At 38.5% G+C, this 19,914-nt stretch overlaps 1 protein-coding gene across 8 annotated transcripts in view; it reads right to left on the reverse strand.

Annotated features, from left to right (window-relative positions):
- Positions 1 to 47: 47 nt before the first annotated feature.
- Positions 48 to 19,914, reverse strand: part of LOC131691663 (E3 ubiquitin-protein ligase RBBP6) — a 48,207-nt gene continuing 28,340 nt past the window's right edge. For all 8 annotated transcript variants that reach the window (XM_058978234.1, XM_058978230.1, XM_058978231.1 and 5 more), the window contains 2 exons: positions 2,073 to 3,663; positions 48 to 1,537 (listed from right to left, as the gene is read on the reverse strand). In XM_058978234.1, the coding sequence (XP_058834217.1) occupies positions 338 to 1,537; positions 2,073 to 3,663 (2,791 nt within the window). In that variant the 3' untranslated portion in view covers positions 48 to 337. The remainder of the gene's footprint in view (positions 1,538 to 2,072; positions 3,664 to 19,914) is intronic.

A 19,914-nucleotide genomic window follows, 5' to 3' on the forward strand; every position in this document is an offset into this window, starting at 1 on the left:
ACTGGTAAATGTTCGAAAGTTTTAGAAAGTAAAGAACCACCAGAAAGTTCAGTTCTCGTTTTATATTTCTTTTTTACCATATTAAACGTAATTATCATTTACAAGCCACAAATTCAACTTCTTAATTTAGTTCATAGTATGTTTGCTTGTAGATAATAATAATAATAATCAACGCAGCAGATTGAAAACTAGCCTTCAGTGATGCTAAGAGAATCCTAGGACCGCTTTCGAGCGTACCTGTACAAATTTGCCCGAAATTTATAACTCCGAACTATTCGATTTTAGTCATTTTTTCCAATACTGTTCTTACTAGTTGTAGCTGCAGTAGACGTCAATTTCATTCCTTGCGGTGTTTCTTTTCCTTCTTTTTCTTCTTGCTAGATTTGGACTTTTTGCTTTTCTTTTTTTTCTTACTAGAAGAATCGTCCGACTCGGTTGAGGCAGACCGCTTGGCACGTTTACGTTCTTTTTTGTGCTTTCGCTTCTTGCGCTTCTTTGCTGTGCCTTCATCCGAATCGCTGCTAGAGTCTGACGAGGAGGAATCAGAATCAGAGCTACTGGAATCGCTTGAGCTGACTGCCCCTCGAGACCCCTTTGGAATCTTATCAGGTTTGAGTTGTTTGATCGTAGCTTCCACAGCCTCATTGCCACCTCGCTTACGATGATCATCCTTGCGGGTGAATGACTCATCGCGACTATCTTTTTCTGCGTGTGGACCTTCAAAATGGCGGCGTTCGGAATCCAGATCAGAGCGTTTCCGATCATGCGCTTTTTTATCTTCCTTATGACTTATACCATGACTGCCAGGTTTCTCTGGACTTTTTCTTGATCGGCCTTCAATCTTTCGTAGTCTATCCTCACTTTCCTTTTGATCTCTTCGTCTAATCTTCTCGCGATCTCGCTCTCGTTCTCTTTCTCGCCCAAGCTCGCGTTCACGTTCCCTTTCTCTCTCCCTTTCGCGCTCTCGTTCTCGTTCTCGCCTAATCGGAGAACTAGACTTCTCTCGTCGCTTTTCGCGATTACGTTCAGTGCTTCGCTGAATAACTCTGTCTCGACTTCTGTCGAGTAAATCTTTTCCAGCACGTTCCCGGTTCTTTCCACCTTCTCTTTCGGATCTCTCCCTCCTGTCATGTTCCTTACGTTTTTCTAGACTCGGTTCTCGAATAGCGAGCACAACCCTTCTGCCGCCTTCCTGTCGCTTGCTACTAATTCGAATCTCATCACGACGACGATCTTCCCGTTCACTTCTTGCCTTCCGACTGCCAGCCTCGCGTTCCGCAGATTTGCTGCGAGATCGCTTCTTTGGAAGTTCCAGCGTCGCCGGAGTGGAGGTTGTTGCCTTAGTCTTCCGTACTGGAGGCGGCGTTCGTGAGTGGGAATACGTGCTGGAGCTGCTATCCAGAACTTCGGGAACTTTACTTCCTAACCTTTCTTTGATCGAAGTACGCACCGGTGAAAGGCGACCCTCGATTTTGCTTATATCTGGTTTAATTTCCACCGAACGTTCTGCGTTGTCATCGTTCGCGGGAACGGTAACCTGAAATGACGGGAAAAGTAATTCATAGCGAATTTTACTCGAAATTAAACGGGTACGTTATTTAAAATGGAATATGGGCAAAGTAGCGTTTCGTTAAACTATCTATATAAGCGCTGGGAAAAAGTTTTAGTAACATTTTCACATTTTCACAGTTTAAGTGACATTGGCGTTTAAAAAGAATTAAAAAACAGTAACAATGTTACACTGTAACCTATATGCTAGTTTCGTAGCGTAAAATGAAGTATATCAGAAATGAATAAATGTTACAGTTTCCATTCGAACCCAAACAAATGCTAATTTCAAATAGCTTGTATATTTGAACTTTTTCATGTTTTGAACATCCCAACAGATTTTTGTATTTTTTTAGGCTTAAAATTCGTTGTATTCATTAATTGAAGTATGGCATTATCTAATGATGTTTAGCAGACCATTCGTGTAAACAAAAAATCAAAAATTGTTCACAGTAACGTGAATCCTAAAGATTTATTTTCTTCTGCCACCCAAGGTTATGTATACAACTTAAAACCACACTTACCTGGAATCGTTTGAATTCGTCATGCTGCTTTTCCGCCTTAGCATCCAAAGGCGGACAATCGACATCCACTGGTTCGTTTGAGTACAGTTTCTGCCGATCGAGGCTGATTTTCTTAATTTCAATCGGTCGTATAGCGTTAATTGCTCGTGTGAAAATGGCATTTTCAGCTCGCTTCAATACCTCATTAGTAACTTTAGTCGACGATTCGTCCGATTTTGGGTTAGCGGTATGCTCATCCACCGATAGTTTCCGTTCAGTACTGGAAATCACTGGAGCATCTTCGTCCAATTCCCATTTTGAGAGCTCCGGAATTCCGATGAACATATTTGACTTAGGTGGAGAAGTGGTTTCGCCTTCCTCAAGTTCAGCTTCAAAATCTAAATTGGCGTGAAGATCCAGTATGGAGTCGGACCGTTTGATATCCTCCGGCATATGGTCATCAGTTTCAACACCGCTACTGTTGACCAGATGCACGTCTTCATCAGGAGCGGGGTCATCCAGCACGGATTTCTCCAATTGATCACCTTCATATTTCTCCGGTATATCAGAGTAAAGATCACTATGTTCGTGACTTGTGTCCACTTGTTGGTATTGTTCTTCCTCCTGATCATGACTGCTGGACGGCTCTTCGGGATATGAGTGAACATCACGCATCAGTTTCTTACTGAGCTCATGCAAATGATGCAAATCCGGCATCACAAGTGTTTCATCGAAGCCAAGAACACCATATTCCTGTGTAGTGTCAACCTCTGAATTTATGTTTTCGAGTGAGTTATCCTGTTCAATGATCTTTCTAGGAGCATGTTTAGGAGTGGTAGGTTGTTGCGAGCTGTCCGCTTCTTCCATTTCGACCGTTCTTTTCTCCTTTTTACTTTCTTTTGCTCGTTTTTCTCTCTCTTTGCGTTCTTTCTTATGCTTTTTCTTCTCAGAATCTTTATCTTTCTTCTTTTTCTTTTTATCCTTATCTTTTTTCTTCTCCTTCTTATCTTCCTCACTTGAATCTCTCTGTTTACGTTTTTGTTCCTTCTCGCGTTCTTTTTCTTTATCTTTCTCGCGCTCTTTTTCAAGTAAGCGCTTTTCCTTCATCGATTCGGCCTTCTTCTTTTCTTTTTCTTTTTCTCTGTCATTGTATTGATTTAGTTTGGAAGATTTTTCTTTCTCATGCCGATCCGGAGTTTTGGTTAGGATCTTTTTATCTTCTCGGCGATAGTGATCATCGGAATCATCTCGGTTTCGTTTCTTGTGTTCCTTCTCTTTAGAAACAGACCGTGTCATATGTTCGTGGCGATCATCGTGAATAACAGGAGTAAGTGCACGATCATTCTCATGACTTTTCGGTGTATTATGGTAGTCGTATGGAACATCATCTGTAGGTTTCGGCGGTGCAGCTGCCGCCGGCGCACGGTACTCTGTTTCTTGTTTACCAGACCAACTATCCTGCTCATCGAAACCTGGGGGTGGAGGTTCCGTATGAACCGGGGCTGGTTGCTGGACTGGAGCCGGTGGCGGAGCAGGTTCGTAGTAAGTCATTGGATCTGCCTTGACCGGATGGCTCATATAAGGTCCACGTGGAACCTCACGAGGCGGATATCTAATGAGAGGAGAAAGAAAAAAAACAAACAGAAAACAAATAGCCAACATTAGTCGCAATCACTAGTCACCGGATGATGAGAAATGGGAGACGGTTTAAAATAATGAGGGCGTGAAGGTGAAAGAAAATTTCAGTAGTGTTTAAAATTGCGTAGGACGCGTCACAACCTGACAGCTGTACGTACTTGCAGTTGCTAGTTATAGCTAGTAGGTATGTATCGTTATTACCTTTCTTCTCTGCTATAAACCCTATTTCGTTGCCGCAATCGATGCCCACCTTTGCAATGTTGTTATTTTTTATTATTATTTACCACCAATTGTATGCAGAATCAGGATCATCATTAATTGTGCAATCAATACAAAACACTTTCGTTTCGGGCTGCGGAATATCACCCAAGCTTTTTCAGTTGTTCATTTGATCTTACCCACGTCCCGTCCACTTTTGCAAGCTGTGCGAATCCGGTACATGTAAATTTAGAGACAACATTAACATTTCGATCTTAAAAAATTAGGCAATAATAAACCGTGCATAACAGCACCCTCAATTTCTGCAAATATATCAAATGGATAATGTCGATAAATGAGAAGCTTACTACAAATCAAAATGTTCATATCAGAATAGAAGTCGAGCGTTTTTCCTGGTTTTACAAAGATATTCCTGCTTTATTCAGCTAAAAGCGGGTCAAATCACGTCAAGTGGGTCTCGAAAATTCAACAAAACCACCAATTTTCATAAAACATATTTTTTGTGTAGGGGACATGGAGTGTAAAAATTGTGAACATCATTCAAAAAGATTGCAAAACATCATGGAATTATCTAGAGTAGTTCTTGAGTAGTTCTTGGAAAAAATCTCAATTCTATCGTTTTTTAAATTTTAAAGGCCCGTAATTTTATCCAAAAAAAAACTATTTTAACAAAATATTTATACCAAAAGTCACACTCCATATCCCCTTTATAAAAAAATATTTTTCATGAAAATCGGTCATTTTGTGGAAATTTCAAGGTTCACTTGACATAGTTTGACTCAGGTTTTTTACATCACACACACAAGTTTCAGTATTAGCTTCAGTTCGGCTTTTCGTCGCCACACTGTAAGCCTATGTTGATATCGATAAAATCTTCTGATAAGTTATTCAGTGTAAAACCCATTGAATTGGAATATAATGAAAGGTCATAGAAGCACTCAAAAATTCGTCTTTGTAAACCCGTTACCATCGGCCACCATCGGAGCTGAGAAGATTCGTTAACTATTGCAAGAGGCAGAATATGCAACCAATCGCCGGTTACGATGCAAATGCTCATCATGTAGCAAAAGGAAGCAGCGGTAAGAGAGAATGTGGTGAATACCTCTTGAATATCTTAATTTATATGAAATAAGGTAAAACGACCATGTATGACGGTTTGGCAGGGAAGAGGTTCTGTATTTAACGACTTGCTCTGTCCACAGCTCAGAAAAAATGACATCCCCATGCGAGCTTGAAAGAGGAGCAAAATTCAATTCATGCACCCCCGCTGAATGAAATTTTTCGTTTAGTTGCCTCGTCATTTATTCTGCGGTCCGTAGTATAGGTTCTAAAGGCACCTCAAGTGGAGGTATATATGCATTTGAGACTTGTGTCAGAATGTGTCTGCTTAGAAGGGACTTGAGGGAGGGGGGGATTATCATATAAACGGCCAAAATCAAATTGAACAAACAACAAAAGTTTCCATGTTCAATTTTTTTTTATTTTGTCGACTATTATGAATATGTAAAAAAATCGATACAATATATTCCTTTATTTAGGAGATATTACGGCGCAAAATCGGCATGATTTTTGTGGTTGGTGTCCCAGATTGCAAGAGAATGGCATGATCGATTTTCATGATATTGATATCAAATTAAAGGTAAATCTAGAAAAATCACAAAAAAAACTACAAGGGGTAGCCCTATGGGGTTGCACGAACTGTAGACGTAGGACTACGCTAGTTAATGTGAACTATATCATTTCTTAGTATATTTACATTAATATTACCTTAAATATGTTTCTTTCGTACAGTTTAAGTATAACCAATCAACATTGTAGTAGGCGATCCAACCCGATTTAACTTATTTGAGATCTCGAGAAAGAAGACAGAAAACTGCGGCCAAAATCAAACTAATATCTGGAGCTGTCTTGACTCTATGTGGGAATCTCAATCTAGAAAAAATGTACTAACATTTCGATTGTGTGCGATAAAAAAGCCGGACCGATGCTGAACATTTATGTTGTAGACAATTTTTCATGTATAGAATAAGCTTTTTTGTCAGCTTTCAAAAGTATATAATTTTAATTATATATTAAAGCAAGAAATACACAAGAATCGAAAAAAATATATATAGACTTCAATGCGTTTTTATAACCGTTTCTTGAGTGACAGTGTATAAACTTTTCGTTCATAAATAGGCTTTGTAGTATGTATTAGCAGAATCAAAGTATGAAAGGCTGAGTGGAAATAAATCACTAGTGCCACGATCAGGGATGCAAACGGTACCGGTAAACTACATTTTTACGGTACATTTACATTTGCACAAATCGTACAGCCCGCTACAGCGGCGTGTCACTACTGCTCTTACCAGAACGGTAGCTATACCGAGTAAACTTTCCGTACAGCAATAAAATACATGTTTGTTTTGCTGCTGTACTCCAACTGCTCGGTGAGATTGTGGCATAGAAAAGTTTGCCCTCTCGCTTTGTACACTTTTCTCTGCATAGTCAAAGGGAGAGGCCCGCACACGAAAGCGTTGATGCCGGTCGTGGCGTAAATGCACCGCATTCATTGTCGTCGTTTGTGATTAAAAATATTAAATAGGTTAAAAATATTAAAAAGTGCAAAATAAAGAAAGAGAACCTGTACCGCTCGCATCTGGTGGATGTACTGGGGACAGTATTTTCTTGTCATGTTACTGCTTTGCACGCAGGCTGCCGTACAGCGCTGGGCGTCCTGCAATAGCGAACGACAGCAGCGTCGTATGAGAAAGGAGAATGTAGGCAGAAATTTTACAGCCCTAGAAAAGGTAGGCATTTTGTATCCTTGAGCCCACGAATCTATGTTCATCATGTACGCACATGGCGCTCGACTGTACAGGCGAACTTGTGCATGTGTTGCGTCCGAGATTGTACACAAAATGTGTGCTTGAAACGAGCACAGAACAAGGAAGAGCATGGTGTTTGACGCAGAGCTGCCAGATGATTTAATTGAAAATCTGTACCCTTGTTATAAAAAATCTGTATTTATCTGTATTCATTGAAGAAAAACAATTTTGATAATTGATACGCATTTAAAAGTTTTAAGTACTGTCTACAATAAATTCAAACATCAAAAAAGGGTTTTAAATGAGTACTTTGAAGTAATCTGTGCATTTTCCGGCTCAAGAGTTTTTGATTTTTTTAAATATAAAGTGTTGTTTCATTTGACAATAAATTGTTGAAGAAATAACTATTCTTAATGATAACGGCTGCAGGAAGGGTCCGTCAATAACGTTGTCAATTGAAATTTCAAAAATCCTGTATAAATCTGTATTGTGCATTGAAAATCTGTATTCTGTATCAGATCTGTAACACCACTTTAAAATCTGTATAATAAAGGTAAATCTCTGTATAAATGGCAGCATTGGTTTGATGCTCGTTTGATTGGACAAACTCAGTTGCCTGTTGAACGGCGTGCGTTATGTCAGTATAACATACTTACCACTCACCATAAGCCTTCCATGATGAGTGAGTAGTCTGCTTACTAGCCGAAGCGCTCTGCTTGCCGTTCAGCAAGCGACTAAGCTTGTCCTACCAAATATGTTCCTTAAATAGTCGATGATGACGTTATTCATAGCAGCGTAGCACGCTAGCGCTAGGAACATAATTCTGTCGTGCCAGATTTGAGAAGCGCTACATTCTGTCTGCAAACGCGTTGTATTTGTGTATGTCATTCATTATTTCCATTTTTAATTATATAAATTATATAAAAAATCTGTTCTTAGAACTATTTCTGAGTGATATGTGCAAAAATTTCGAAAATTCATCATTAAATGGTCGGTATTAAGTCAGACCGGACTAAGTGACAAAATATTGATTTCGAGAAAAAAAGAGTTTAAAGCTTGAATTGCAGCATCCTTTACATTGTGATTCGAAATTAATTTTTGCCATAATTCTTGTTTATTATTACATATTTCAAATCTGGTGAAAGCCGAATGTAGCTGACGAAATTCTTTATCCAGTGCTATCATTATCTCATTTTTTATGTTTTGCGACTTAGTCCGGTCTGACTTAATACCGACCAAATGGCAGAATTATGAACGTTTAAAACCCAAGGGGCCGTACACAAACGATGTAGCTTTTTCGGCTATGTTCGACCTCTCCCTCCCGCTTCGTAGCATTTTGTCATAAAATTCTAACCACCCCTTTGTAAATAACGTAGCAATTCCCAACCCTAGCCCCCTCCAACCCAACACAGTCGGGTGATGAAAAAAATAAATATATTTTACAATTACTTCAAATACAACAACATTTTCATACTAAGAGCACATTGCTTACAATATAAGCCCATTTCATGACAAATTTAGTGTTAATAGCTTTGTTTTGAATTTTATATGTCATGGAGCATGTAGCGAAGTTCTATAAGTTCACAATCCTGAAGTTGCCAGTGGTTGCAAGAAGCATACTTTCCTCTAAATTACTAAATTTTGTTTAGATAAATCAAAAGAGAATATTTATTTTACCTAGCAAACTAAGTCTACTAGTTAGCAAGATTAGCTAACTATTATAGCTAGTGATACCCGCATACAAAATCTTTTCGTTTTTTTAACTTACAATTCCATGAATCGAAAAACTTACGACATGAAAAACCGCGTGAAATTGTGTGAATTTAAATATATTTCTCTTAAGAATGGAGGCACAAACTGTTTTATCTAATCATGGTTTTGACGTCAACAAATTTAAACTTTATGCTACGTTGCACAACTTATAACCCGACCCTTTCCTTCGTCACAAATTTGGTATACCCCCTACTCCACAAAATGCTACGTCATTTATGCATGGCCCCTAACAACTTTTCGTTACATACCCCTTTTTGATGATTTTGCAAAATGCACCCCCATATCGAAAACAAAGAAAAAAAATTTGAAGTAGAATACTTCTAATGTTTGAATATAGGGAATACAGTGTCCTGTTTGGTCAATTGAAATATTTCGCTATGATATTATTTTTCTCAACACTAATACTTTTCATGCATGTTCTCCGAAAGAAGAATGTTTGTTTATAGGGTTGCCACCTCTGGAGAGGCTTTGGCTCGGAGATTTTCACTGACCTGGGGGGGTGGATTTTGAGTGGAATTAGACAGAAATTTGAATCAAAGCGATTGCATTTTAGAGCACTTTAATCGCTTTTTATTACTACGTTAAAGTAAAGCTGTACATTTTTCACGTTTGAGAATGATTTTATCGGTTTAATCTGGTGTGGTATTTCACTTCCCTGACTAAGTGCCAAGAATTCAAAAGCACCAGCTACTCTCGCTGTGGAGGATAAGTCGAACGAGCATTGCTCTCCTCCACAACTAACACACACTTAATTTTTTCTGCCGAATCTCAGTTTTTTTGCATCATTTTCCGAAATCTCAACAGCTGAGATTCAGCAAACATTATTTTTTCTGAGTCTCAGTAAAAGTGACGTTTGAGTGCTGAGACTCGGAAAATATTTCACCGAAAATCAGCAAACTAATCTCACTTTACTGAGATATCAGTTTCTAAACTTGCTGACTACACAGCTGTTGGGAAATTACCGAGACGAATTGAGTGTGCAGGAAAAGGAGAGCAAAGGAGGCAGGGATTCGGCATCACATAGGAAGCACTATGTGGTGTCGGTTATTCATCACCAGAGGTCGCAACAAAGGGGCAAAACTTACCTCCCTAGCCAACAGTTAAGGGTCGCTGCAGGAGTAGCAACAACACCGGAAGAATTCGTTTGATGTTGACCTAGTCAGATGGATTAGAACAAATCTGCCATACCTTGCTGCAGCTGCTGATAAGCACCACTAACAGTGAAGTAATTTGATAAAATTGCAGCAAATTAACTTTTTTACACAATTTTGAGCGACTTGGTGGGATGCAACATTTCAATTGTAACATATAACGAAATATTACTTTTCTAAATTTGTAGTAAATTTGCTTTGTTTTTCATTTTCACTGCTTTGTGAAAGAAATCAGCAATATTTGGTGAACTCATCTTCGCCACCTTGAAAGGGTTAGTCGGGCAAAATAAATCTGAAACAGAGTAATAATTAACTTGAACTTTTTAAATATTTTGTAAATAATCAGTTAATTCCAAAAAAATAAAATTATGCTTCTTCCCACCAAACCCGGAGAAATTGATGTAAAACCCGGAGGCCCGGAGATTGCTCCCGAAAACCGGAGTGTCCGCGCCAAACCCGGAGGGATGGCAACTCTATTTGTTTACTTTGCACAATAGGTAGCCATCTGACTGTTCGGTAGGTAGATTTGGCTTCACTCTGTGCGAGCCTTTAACATAAACAACGCCTTTGGGTAATACAACTAATGATTGCCGCCAGGCGCTGATAGTATATAATTCCAATGATGCACAGGCGTGTCCGTTTCATGCGTACACAGAAGAAACAATGATGACACATCACAGAAAAAGCAGAAATCTCTTTCTTTCGGAGCTGCATAAATGGATTGGCGATGGGGCGGTTTGATGCGAGAGAACCGCGCTCTCTTGCTCTTTAAATTATATGTGGCGTCAGGTTAGGGTAATGAGCCTATTTTCGCCATGTTTCTATTATCACTCTTCCCATTTGAAACCGTTGGTTAGAGCAGCGTCTTTGTTCAACGCAATGAGTCAAATGGTAGCGCAACAATAGGGCACTCGATTTGAGATTCCATTACGCTCAAATACGAGAGTTTCACCGTGTTCAGAGCATTTGTTTTATTATCATGGTTCTAAACAAGGAAGCAAAGCTGTTGATGCCAATTTGTACGCATTTCATTGATTGTAGGCAGAGTAATTAATGAATTAGTGAGGCACCCAACTTAATATGATGAAAAAAGGCACTTTAATCTACTTCGTAAACTTATTTACGAGTTTAGAGAGAATTTTTACACTAACCGGGGAAACTTGAAATACTCGATCTTCGGGCAAACTGGGAAAGTTTTACGTATCATCAATGTTAAAACAGGGTTAAATAACGATCCGCGAAACCAGATTAATTGTATAACAGGTTGATGTATGACGGGATTTTTACATCCACATTAAGACCGGTTTAGTATGTGCCGCTAGATGACGCAATGTGCATTTTACTTATTTTATTTGTGAATATTGCGTTGGCCCGTTGAGTAGGCTATAGATCCACCGCCGGGAACAAAGCGGGAGCTAAATGGCTCACGGAAAAGAACATTGGTATCGGGAGAAATCTACCGCTCGATTTCGGGATAACCTCTATCGTCAGGGACCAAAGGGCTCAAGAAGTTGTGGTGCTGAAACCAAAGACGACTTGGTATCGGGAGAACTTCCTTCGCCGGGGAACTCTCCGTCGGCGTAAGCTAGATTAACCGCCGGGGACTACACTGAGGAGGCCGCGACGAGACACAACAAGTCGCGGGTTGTCGGTGCACCAGCGAACCAGACGCCCTGCTACACCGGAATCACTGAACTGACCTTGGCACCTGGCTGATTGGCTCGGTTTCGGAAGAACTTCTCTCGCAGGGGAATTCTCCGTCGGAGTAGGCTAAGTCCACCGTCGGGGACTAGACCGAGTAGTACGCGAACAAGTCGGGAGCTCTACGAGTAAATGGCGCTGAATTGTACGAGAAAGGAGTCAGGGTGCTAACTGGCACAAGGGAGCCGAGTCGTGGTGCTGAATGCCATAAGGGAGTCCAAGGACTCGCTGAATTAGGCAATCTGAAGTTTGCCGCCCAGATTGTCTTCCTAGGGAGGAGCACTAAGCCTCGATTCAAAGCCAGTTCTCCGACTGCCATGCAGAAATTGCCAGTCTGTGTGGATGGTGGAGAACTGGTGGTGTGTCGAGGAGTAGGGCTGTAACCCTACTGAAGGAACCAGCTACTAAGTAGTAGAATTAGAGCGGGTGTTATTCACATAAAAACCTCTCCCCGAAGTAATGCCGAAAGGTAGTGCCGGGGAGGAATGAGGTTCTGGGCAAGAGCAATTGTTTTTAGCGGGTCGGATGATGGCAGCCCAAACCCGTTCCCTGAGACATTTGGGTTTTTGTACATTTTTTCCCCGTCTCATGGTTTTCTTGAAACTTTTCTTAATGCTCCTCAAAAAACCCACACAAATACAAACTTTTTCCTATCTCGACGAACTGAGTCCAATGGTATATGAGATTCGGCCCTGCGGGTCTCGGTTAAAAAGTCGAACTCCGGACCGATTGCATAACCTTTCTAGATGAGAAAGGCAAAACCGAAAACCAAGTAGAATAGACTTGTTTTGTCATGTTTATGATAATTGTAAGCAACGCAAGGATCACAAAAAAGTGCCGTGATAAACTGATTAGCTCATGCTCGAAGCTTAATTTATCTGTACGTAAAAATAACTGTTCATGTAAAAAAGTCGAAGAGGTGAATTATTCGTATTCCTTAGCTCCTAGTCCGTCCAATCTTTCAGTGCTATTGAGTGCTGACCCTTATTAGTAAGAACCGGTTCCCCGGTACTGCATTCCTCAGTATGACATTAGCGACATAAAATGTCAAAAAATATACTTTTATGTGCAAGCTTTTATATGTTTCTGTCTACCTTCTAATTTCGCCCAGAGCAGAAGCAAAAATTTACTCTGTTATAGCTATCAATGAACCAAGCAATCAATTTCTACTGCTTTGTTTCTTATCCACTGCACCAACAGTACAGTATCGTTCCTCAGATTGAGCAGTTAAATTGAAAACCACAGAAGCAAAATGTGCCTCTACTATGAGAATTACCACTGCGACTAGCATAAATAAAAACAATTATTTTATTTATGCTAGTTCAAAGTACATGAATGAAAGATCGTTGTATTTTTTTCGAATAAATAGTCAAAACATTCAGTTACGTAGAACGTTAATCTTCAAATGCCACATGGCTGGTCGATTTTTGAAACAGGCCCGTATATGTGATGACAGGTTAGGTTAATAATGTTGCTTATCAAAAGCTTTGCATAGTACCGAAAATACCTGTACTTATATTTATTCAACGCCGGTATTTCGGTTGCAAGAATGAGTCGCTATTCCCGAAATTTTCGGTACCGGTATAACCGGTGCCACAACCCTAATACAAATGCGGCAGGATGATAGAAATATACGAATGTCGGGCGAGATTGTACAGAGATTTATGTATAACTCCAACACTCGCTCGTGATACCATGTTACCTAGTGACTTGACGTGACAGCGAAAAAAGCAATTTTGTTTCACTCAAGGTGACAATTATCATGCGATTTTGGTTCACTTTTGGTGACGCTAGTCATTGTGTCCCGGATGAAAATGAACAAACGTCAAAGTCACCTACATGGTAAAAATGCAAAAAAAAAATTAAAGGGTTGTGTACAGGACACGACCACGGTGACATTAAAAATGTAGCTTTTTCAAGTGCGTGCAAATGAATTTTATCTATCACACATATCGACTCACGTTCTTGTTCACTCGCCTGTTTTCATATGTTACAATTTGCTATATACCCTCCCCATCAAAACATAATTTATTGAAGGTCTTTTAACGGTAATTTATTAATTAATCAAGTATCTCACTAGGTGATTGGCATTATTTGGCTGATCCATCTAGTAAAAATAGGCTGGTCTGTCCAGAAAATATATTCAAAAGAAAAGTTCCATGTTGAGAACTGTGATGAGGAAGCCCACGCCCGCCAACGGAAATATACAGATTCTCCATGAAATATGAAATTTCATTTTCCATTTAAATTTTCAAGAATGTACTAATGAACTTAAGTAAACAATCTTAAGTTTAAGTATTTCTTGATCGATGTGGTGGAAAAAATGAAATTATTTGATAAATTACATTGTTATGCAACGTTCGCACTACCAGTTAAAACGGGTTTTTATGCTATCTTGGTGACATTTTTCTTGTTGCTAATTATTAAAACATGTTATAACTCTGTAGTGTAAACATTGTATTATTAAACCAATTCTGCAGCGTTTTATGTTATATAGGTGTTTTATGTGGTAATAGGACTGACATAATTATATCTTCAGTACAGTGGTTTGTTTCATAATTTAAAACAGATTTATTTTAAAATTTAAATTAGTATACCCAACCGTTCTATTTGTTGTATACTTTAAAACGCAATTAGAACTGTGTTTTAAATACATAGGGTAGGACAGACATTCTGACTGATGGATAAACTGGGAAAACAATTTTAAGTCCAGTAACGCTTAAGACATGGCTTGAATTTGAATCGAAAAAGAACACCCGCTTCAACTGCTGCTGGGACGGTAAGTTCTGTTTTAAAATTTTCCGTTGTGTGCAGTACGAAACAAGTGTTTGAAATTAGAAAACAAAAAGTTCTGCTAGGAATGTGATTGTTTCCGATGCAATTACACTCAGATTTTTCACGCAGGGGATACAGGCCGTGTAAATTTAAAAAAAAACGCGTTAATGAAAACCGCGTAAATTTCAAAATCCGCGTGAAAAAACCTGAGTGTACTCTCCTATACTACCCGTGATCGCATATTTGTCCCGTTTTCCATGGGATTTCCTATCTTTATGGGACTGGTTTGCGATCATAGGCAGTATATAAAATACTACGCTGCTGAACAGTGCAATAACTACAGAAGCACGTTGTCAGATGCCTTACTGATAAAAAACATATAACCGAAATATGAAACATGAAAACCAATAGGCTCTTTACCCTACGCAGCTACAAAGCGCCGTAAACATGGATTAACAAGTTACAACGCACATGCATGCATAAAAATATATTTTTTTTCAAACGCAACACTCTTAAGCAGCACACACCGTATTGAATTAAATCCAAACCACCCCGCCCACCCACTTTGCAAATCATTCTGTGACACCATGCTGGTACCCGAAAAATCCGTACACGGCCACCGCTGCCGAAAATGCATAGCGTCTACCGCTTATTGTAGTGCCCAGACGCTGCAGCCATGATCTTACCCGTTCGACATAAGAACAAAAACTGATTCAAACGGGTACGCGTCACCTCTATTTATAAACTAACCTATATGGTTTAGTCACTTAGGTGCGAGTGTGTGCAAATGCCAACGTTACCGAAAATCGATAGCGCTTATTGCATCGCCCGGAGACTATGTTACTCGTATGGAATAAGAGCAACAACTGATTTAAACGGACATGCGTTGCTTCTATTTATGACTTTTCGTGTTTCATTGAGCAACTAAGCTGCCCTCTCTTGACGGCTGTGTCTGAGAAATCTGCCTCACGAATGGTAATTTTCCCGTTTTTCGTGAACTTTTTAATTTAATTGAACTTAATAATTTTCCAAAAGTCTACTTTTATTGGGGATATATTAAATTATTACCAATATTTAAGTGAGGTGTTTCTGAATCGATTGGTGTATGAATGATTAAAATCCATCTAGTAATATCGGATTTATAAGCGTGTAAACCTTACATAGTTTCGTTACATGGGAGATAGTTTAGATTTTAGAATGACACCTAGCCCCAGATAGTGGAGTAAGACATTTTTAATGTCAAAATATCACCTTATCACATGGCTTGGCTTGTCAATCCTGAAATAAACGAGCAATGCGCTGGCACCCTGCTGTGAACGCATGCCTTGTATCAGGTAGATGAAAGACGTGGGCTAGATACACACGGGTATCGCGAGGGAATGTTCTGGTGTGTGAAGAGTAGCTCGCTTGGTTCATACGTTAGTCCTGCTGCGCAATATGACGCATGGTTTATGCTCATCATCTGAGTTTATTGATTGTAAATTTAAAAAATTATCTTCGCCAAAATTATTTATTCTGCATCACGTTTCTTCACAAATATTTGAAACCCGTGAAACATTCACCTCGATGTTGTTTCGCGAAGAGCAGTATTCAGCTGGCACAAATCTTCATGAAAAAGTCCACCAGATACCTTGTTTCGTTTTTCGTACGAATACATGCGGTAATGATGAACAAAAAACGTGAAGCTCATATGCTCATATTCATTGCTACACTAAGCCCTAATATTGCAGTACTAATATGTTCAGATCAATCTACTTTCTCCTTCTGCCTACAGAAGTCCCCTATGTTCAGTATCATACCCTGCGCAATGCAGTTCTGATCAAGGATCAAGGATATTTTTACCTACATTCTCATTTCTCATACGATGCTGCTGTTGGACGCCAAGCGCGGCACGACAGTCTGTGTGAGTTTAACTGGTAGTAAGTTGGTGTCAGTTACTGACTAGTAGAACACGAAACATTAAAATCCAATTTTTTAAAGTTAGGTCTTGTACCCTTATGCGTAAATTGGTTAGTCCGATTTCTTTTCCTTGGGAGCAGAGTTGTTACGGAAAACGATAAAATAAAAATGCGCCAAAAACCAAACGGTTGAGAAACCATATAAATACAGTGAAGACCCGTTTTTATCAGCCCGTTGGTGAATTTTAGGCTGATAAAACGGGAAAATTGATAAAATCGGGATATATATTTTTCTTTCTTTTTAAGAAACCAAAGATCTTAAAATATTTTTCTTTAGTCCCTAGATAGAGCTTCACAACCTTTCTTGATTACTTAGCTTAAATTTCCCTTAAAGATCTGACAGCGCAAAATTGAAAATTTTTTTTTGCATATTTCGAATCTCTAAGATAAGAATAATATTCTCAAGAAAGTATTTACTCGAATTCAACTTGGTTCGTCTGCTACAGCCCATCAAACTACCAACCAATTTTCATAAGAAGCAGATAAAAGTGGGTCAAAAAACTGATAAAATCGGGGGTAGATAAAATCGGGTGCTGATAAAATCGCGTCTCCACTGTATTGCCAAAACTTGTAATGGTTTTGCTTTGAAAATTCTAGGAAACTTTTCCGATATTGTCCGAGCATGGAAGCATCCCATCCGAGGCCTCAAGCAACAAACAGTGGCCAAAATGCGTAAGCTGTTATTAAAGGTGCTGATAAAACTTGATCAATGTATTTTGATTGACGACGTGACGATGAAACCTATGCAATAGCTGATTTCAAACAAATTTCGGGGCTCAAATTTTTCGCGGATAGGTTCGCAAAAAAATTATTTAGCAAGTAATCTATTCCTATTGCATGAAACCAACGTTTTCGAGACAGATAACACTATGAATTCGGGAGTAAAGGAAGTGCCTCAACAAACGGATGTTACTCTTCATTAAGGCCATCCTATTACGTTTCGGACAGACTTAGCCAGCTGTCATTACAGCAAGGACGTGCTACAACGATACGGCAATAGGGTCCAGTTATTCCCAAAAGAGCAGAATTCACCGCATTGGCCCCAGTTTTCTTCCATAACAAAGTATTGGACGATAATGAAATGGAAACTGAAGATGACCACAGTCTTCAGCGACATTAGTCGGTGAGATAAGCAAGCCAAAACCGCGACTGGAGAAGGTGTGCCGGATGAAAGTTTTGAAATTAGATCGAATTTCTAGCAAATAGAAAAGCAAAGTGTTCTTCATCTATTTCCATAATTGATTTGCTCTAGAATATCTATTCATGATTCGGTTTCATATATTTCGTCAATTTGCCGAAAATAACCAAGAAACCGACAAAGGCTTCATGTCCTACGAAAACAATTCCTTTATCTTCTACTGTTAGTAGTCGCGCCCAGACAGGGCTACTGCGAACCGAACGAGGCTGCCGGTATGTATATTGGTTAAGGGAAACTTGTCCTTCTTTACAGAATTATCATGGTAAAGGAGGCAAGTTTTCCATTCTCTATAGACATGTTGGCAGACTTAGATTCACTGTAACCTTACACAAGCTCGACTACTACCAGTAGTAGACGAAGGATAAATTATCGAAAGTTGTCAGATCTTTTGACCTAATGGCTCTGTCAGTTTTCTGATCTGCATCTTTAAAAAACTTTGCTCTCATTCAAGTACTACGACTCTAAACTTTTCATAACTTTCGCTACTTAGAAACCTTTAGTCAATAGACAATGTCCTAAGATCCAAAAAAAGATATTTTCCACTTCGCTCTCGTGATAACATCATTCACAATTTTTCCCCGCTGAAATATTCAGTTCAGATAAACGACTTGAAATATGACAACCTGCAAAAGTCAGACGCGAGTCTTGAACCGAGATAAAAAATAACAACATTGCAAAGGGATTGTTTTCGGATAAGTTGATGAGAACGGAACGGATTGTTGCCACGATGATTCATTTGCTAATGTTGTCCAGCCTTCTACTCAGTCGTCGTTGTCCACAGGCCGTCACGTGAAATGTAAACACCCCAATATCCGGCTGCCAATCGTTAGTAAACGTGGAGATTAGTGTCATTGCATAAACATCTCTTGTTGTAGGTTGCTCGAACGTTTGCATTTATTGCTGTTCATTATAGAATAGTACAGTGCTTGTATTGACAAGGTTGGTTTCTTAAAAAAAGCTATATTCCATTGCTTGGCACCGGCACCGGGTTATTAGTTTAAATCAGCGATATGCGATTAGTTGATCCGATTTAGTTTTTTCAAGATGTTATCGTATGCATTTTCCATTCATAGCACAATAGATGCAGGTTTCAGCTATCGTTGATGTCAGTCTCACGAGACGGTCGAAATGCAAGTAACTTATACTGTAAAACTTTTTTTTCGGTTCCGGAATAAATCTGCACTAGTATAACAATTTGATACACTGTAGCTGGTTTTGTAATATTTTGTTCCAACCCATCATTACCAGTTTTTGAAAAGAACACGAGTTGATCCTTCAAGATAAAAATTAAATTCATAAAATTTTAACTGAAACGATAATGTTAGACTTGGAACAAAATATTCAAACAAGACAACATATTGAAAAATGTTTCCTATTACTGTAAAATGAATATACCAAATACATCTGAAGGGGCTCATTGAAAGAACGGCTCAGCTTAAAAAACTCAGTTTCCTGGATTTAGGCAGTTTTGAAGTGCTAAAAATTTTCACTGTGACTTGTAATGGAAAATTTCAAATTTGAGAATTTTTTGTTAAAACGCAGGTTCCTTTTTCTTGATTTCTTGTTCAAAATACCTTCATTTCGAACAAATAAATCCCGAAAACAAAAAAACATACTAGTTACAATGATACAAAGTTACAAAGAGTATTTTCGATCCTTTTCGTTGTTCTCTTATAAATCGAAACAAGTTTTTTTAGTTGGTCGTTCTTGTACTGAGTATTACATTACAGTAGTACAATACATCGTTCGTTGTGCAACAACAAATTTAGTTTCCCTCTATGGTTTATAAACTATTATGTTGGTTCGTATGCAGTTATCATTTGAACAGACATATAAATGGAAATATTTTTACTGCATGCAGCTTTCGCAATAAAACACATTACTGGTAAAAACAGAACATTGGTAACATTTGTAAATAGTTCCTAAATATGAACTTATTCATAATATTCGTTTTAATTCTCATTATCACATTTCATACAGTCTTTTTGATTTTATATAACTCCTAGAGGTCCTTGACTCATACATATATTCAAATAATGTATTTTACCTATTGTTCAATCGCTTACATAATTGCATTGGTAGGTTCACAACTTATCTAAAGCTTCTAAAATGTAAACACAATTGGTTCTCATAAATGATGGGTTTATACATTGAACTCGCAGAACATGTTACTTAACAATAATTTCAAGTTCCTAGTGAAGAAGAAATACTAAGCCGTTTGACGCAATTCAAATCATTATCACAGAAGTAATCACAGCATAGCAAATATCGATATAAACTGAACAAAAAATGAATTGCTAATCGATTTTACCAAAATAATTGCTTCTCGTCAAGTCTTCGGTTTTCAAGACACACGGTCGTTTTGCTGATCTCTGTTTACGCCAATCTTTCTTCTTCTCAATTGTTCTCATTACAAACGAATGCTTATTTTGTCTTCAGAACGACTCGCATGTCTTTTTATTTTCTCAATAATCGAAACCTTATTTGGTATAATATTGTCCAATAGGAATTTACAATTTAAGTAAATAATATTTGCTTAAATTATAATTATTATGTGCTACAAAAAAGAAATTTTGAGAAAACATACAAAGTGGATACTCATAAAAGTGCAATAATGATCGAAATATCCAAGTTCGTATTGAA

Source organism: Topomyia yanbarensis, chromosome 3, assembly GCF_030247195.1.
Source record: "Topomyia yanbarensis strain Yona2022 chromosome 3, ASM3024719v1, whole genome shotgun sequence".
Lineage (NCBI taxonomy): Eukaryota > Metazoa > Arthropoda > Insecta > Diptera > Culicidae > Topomyia > Topomyia yanbarensis.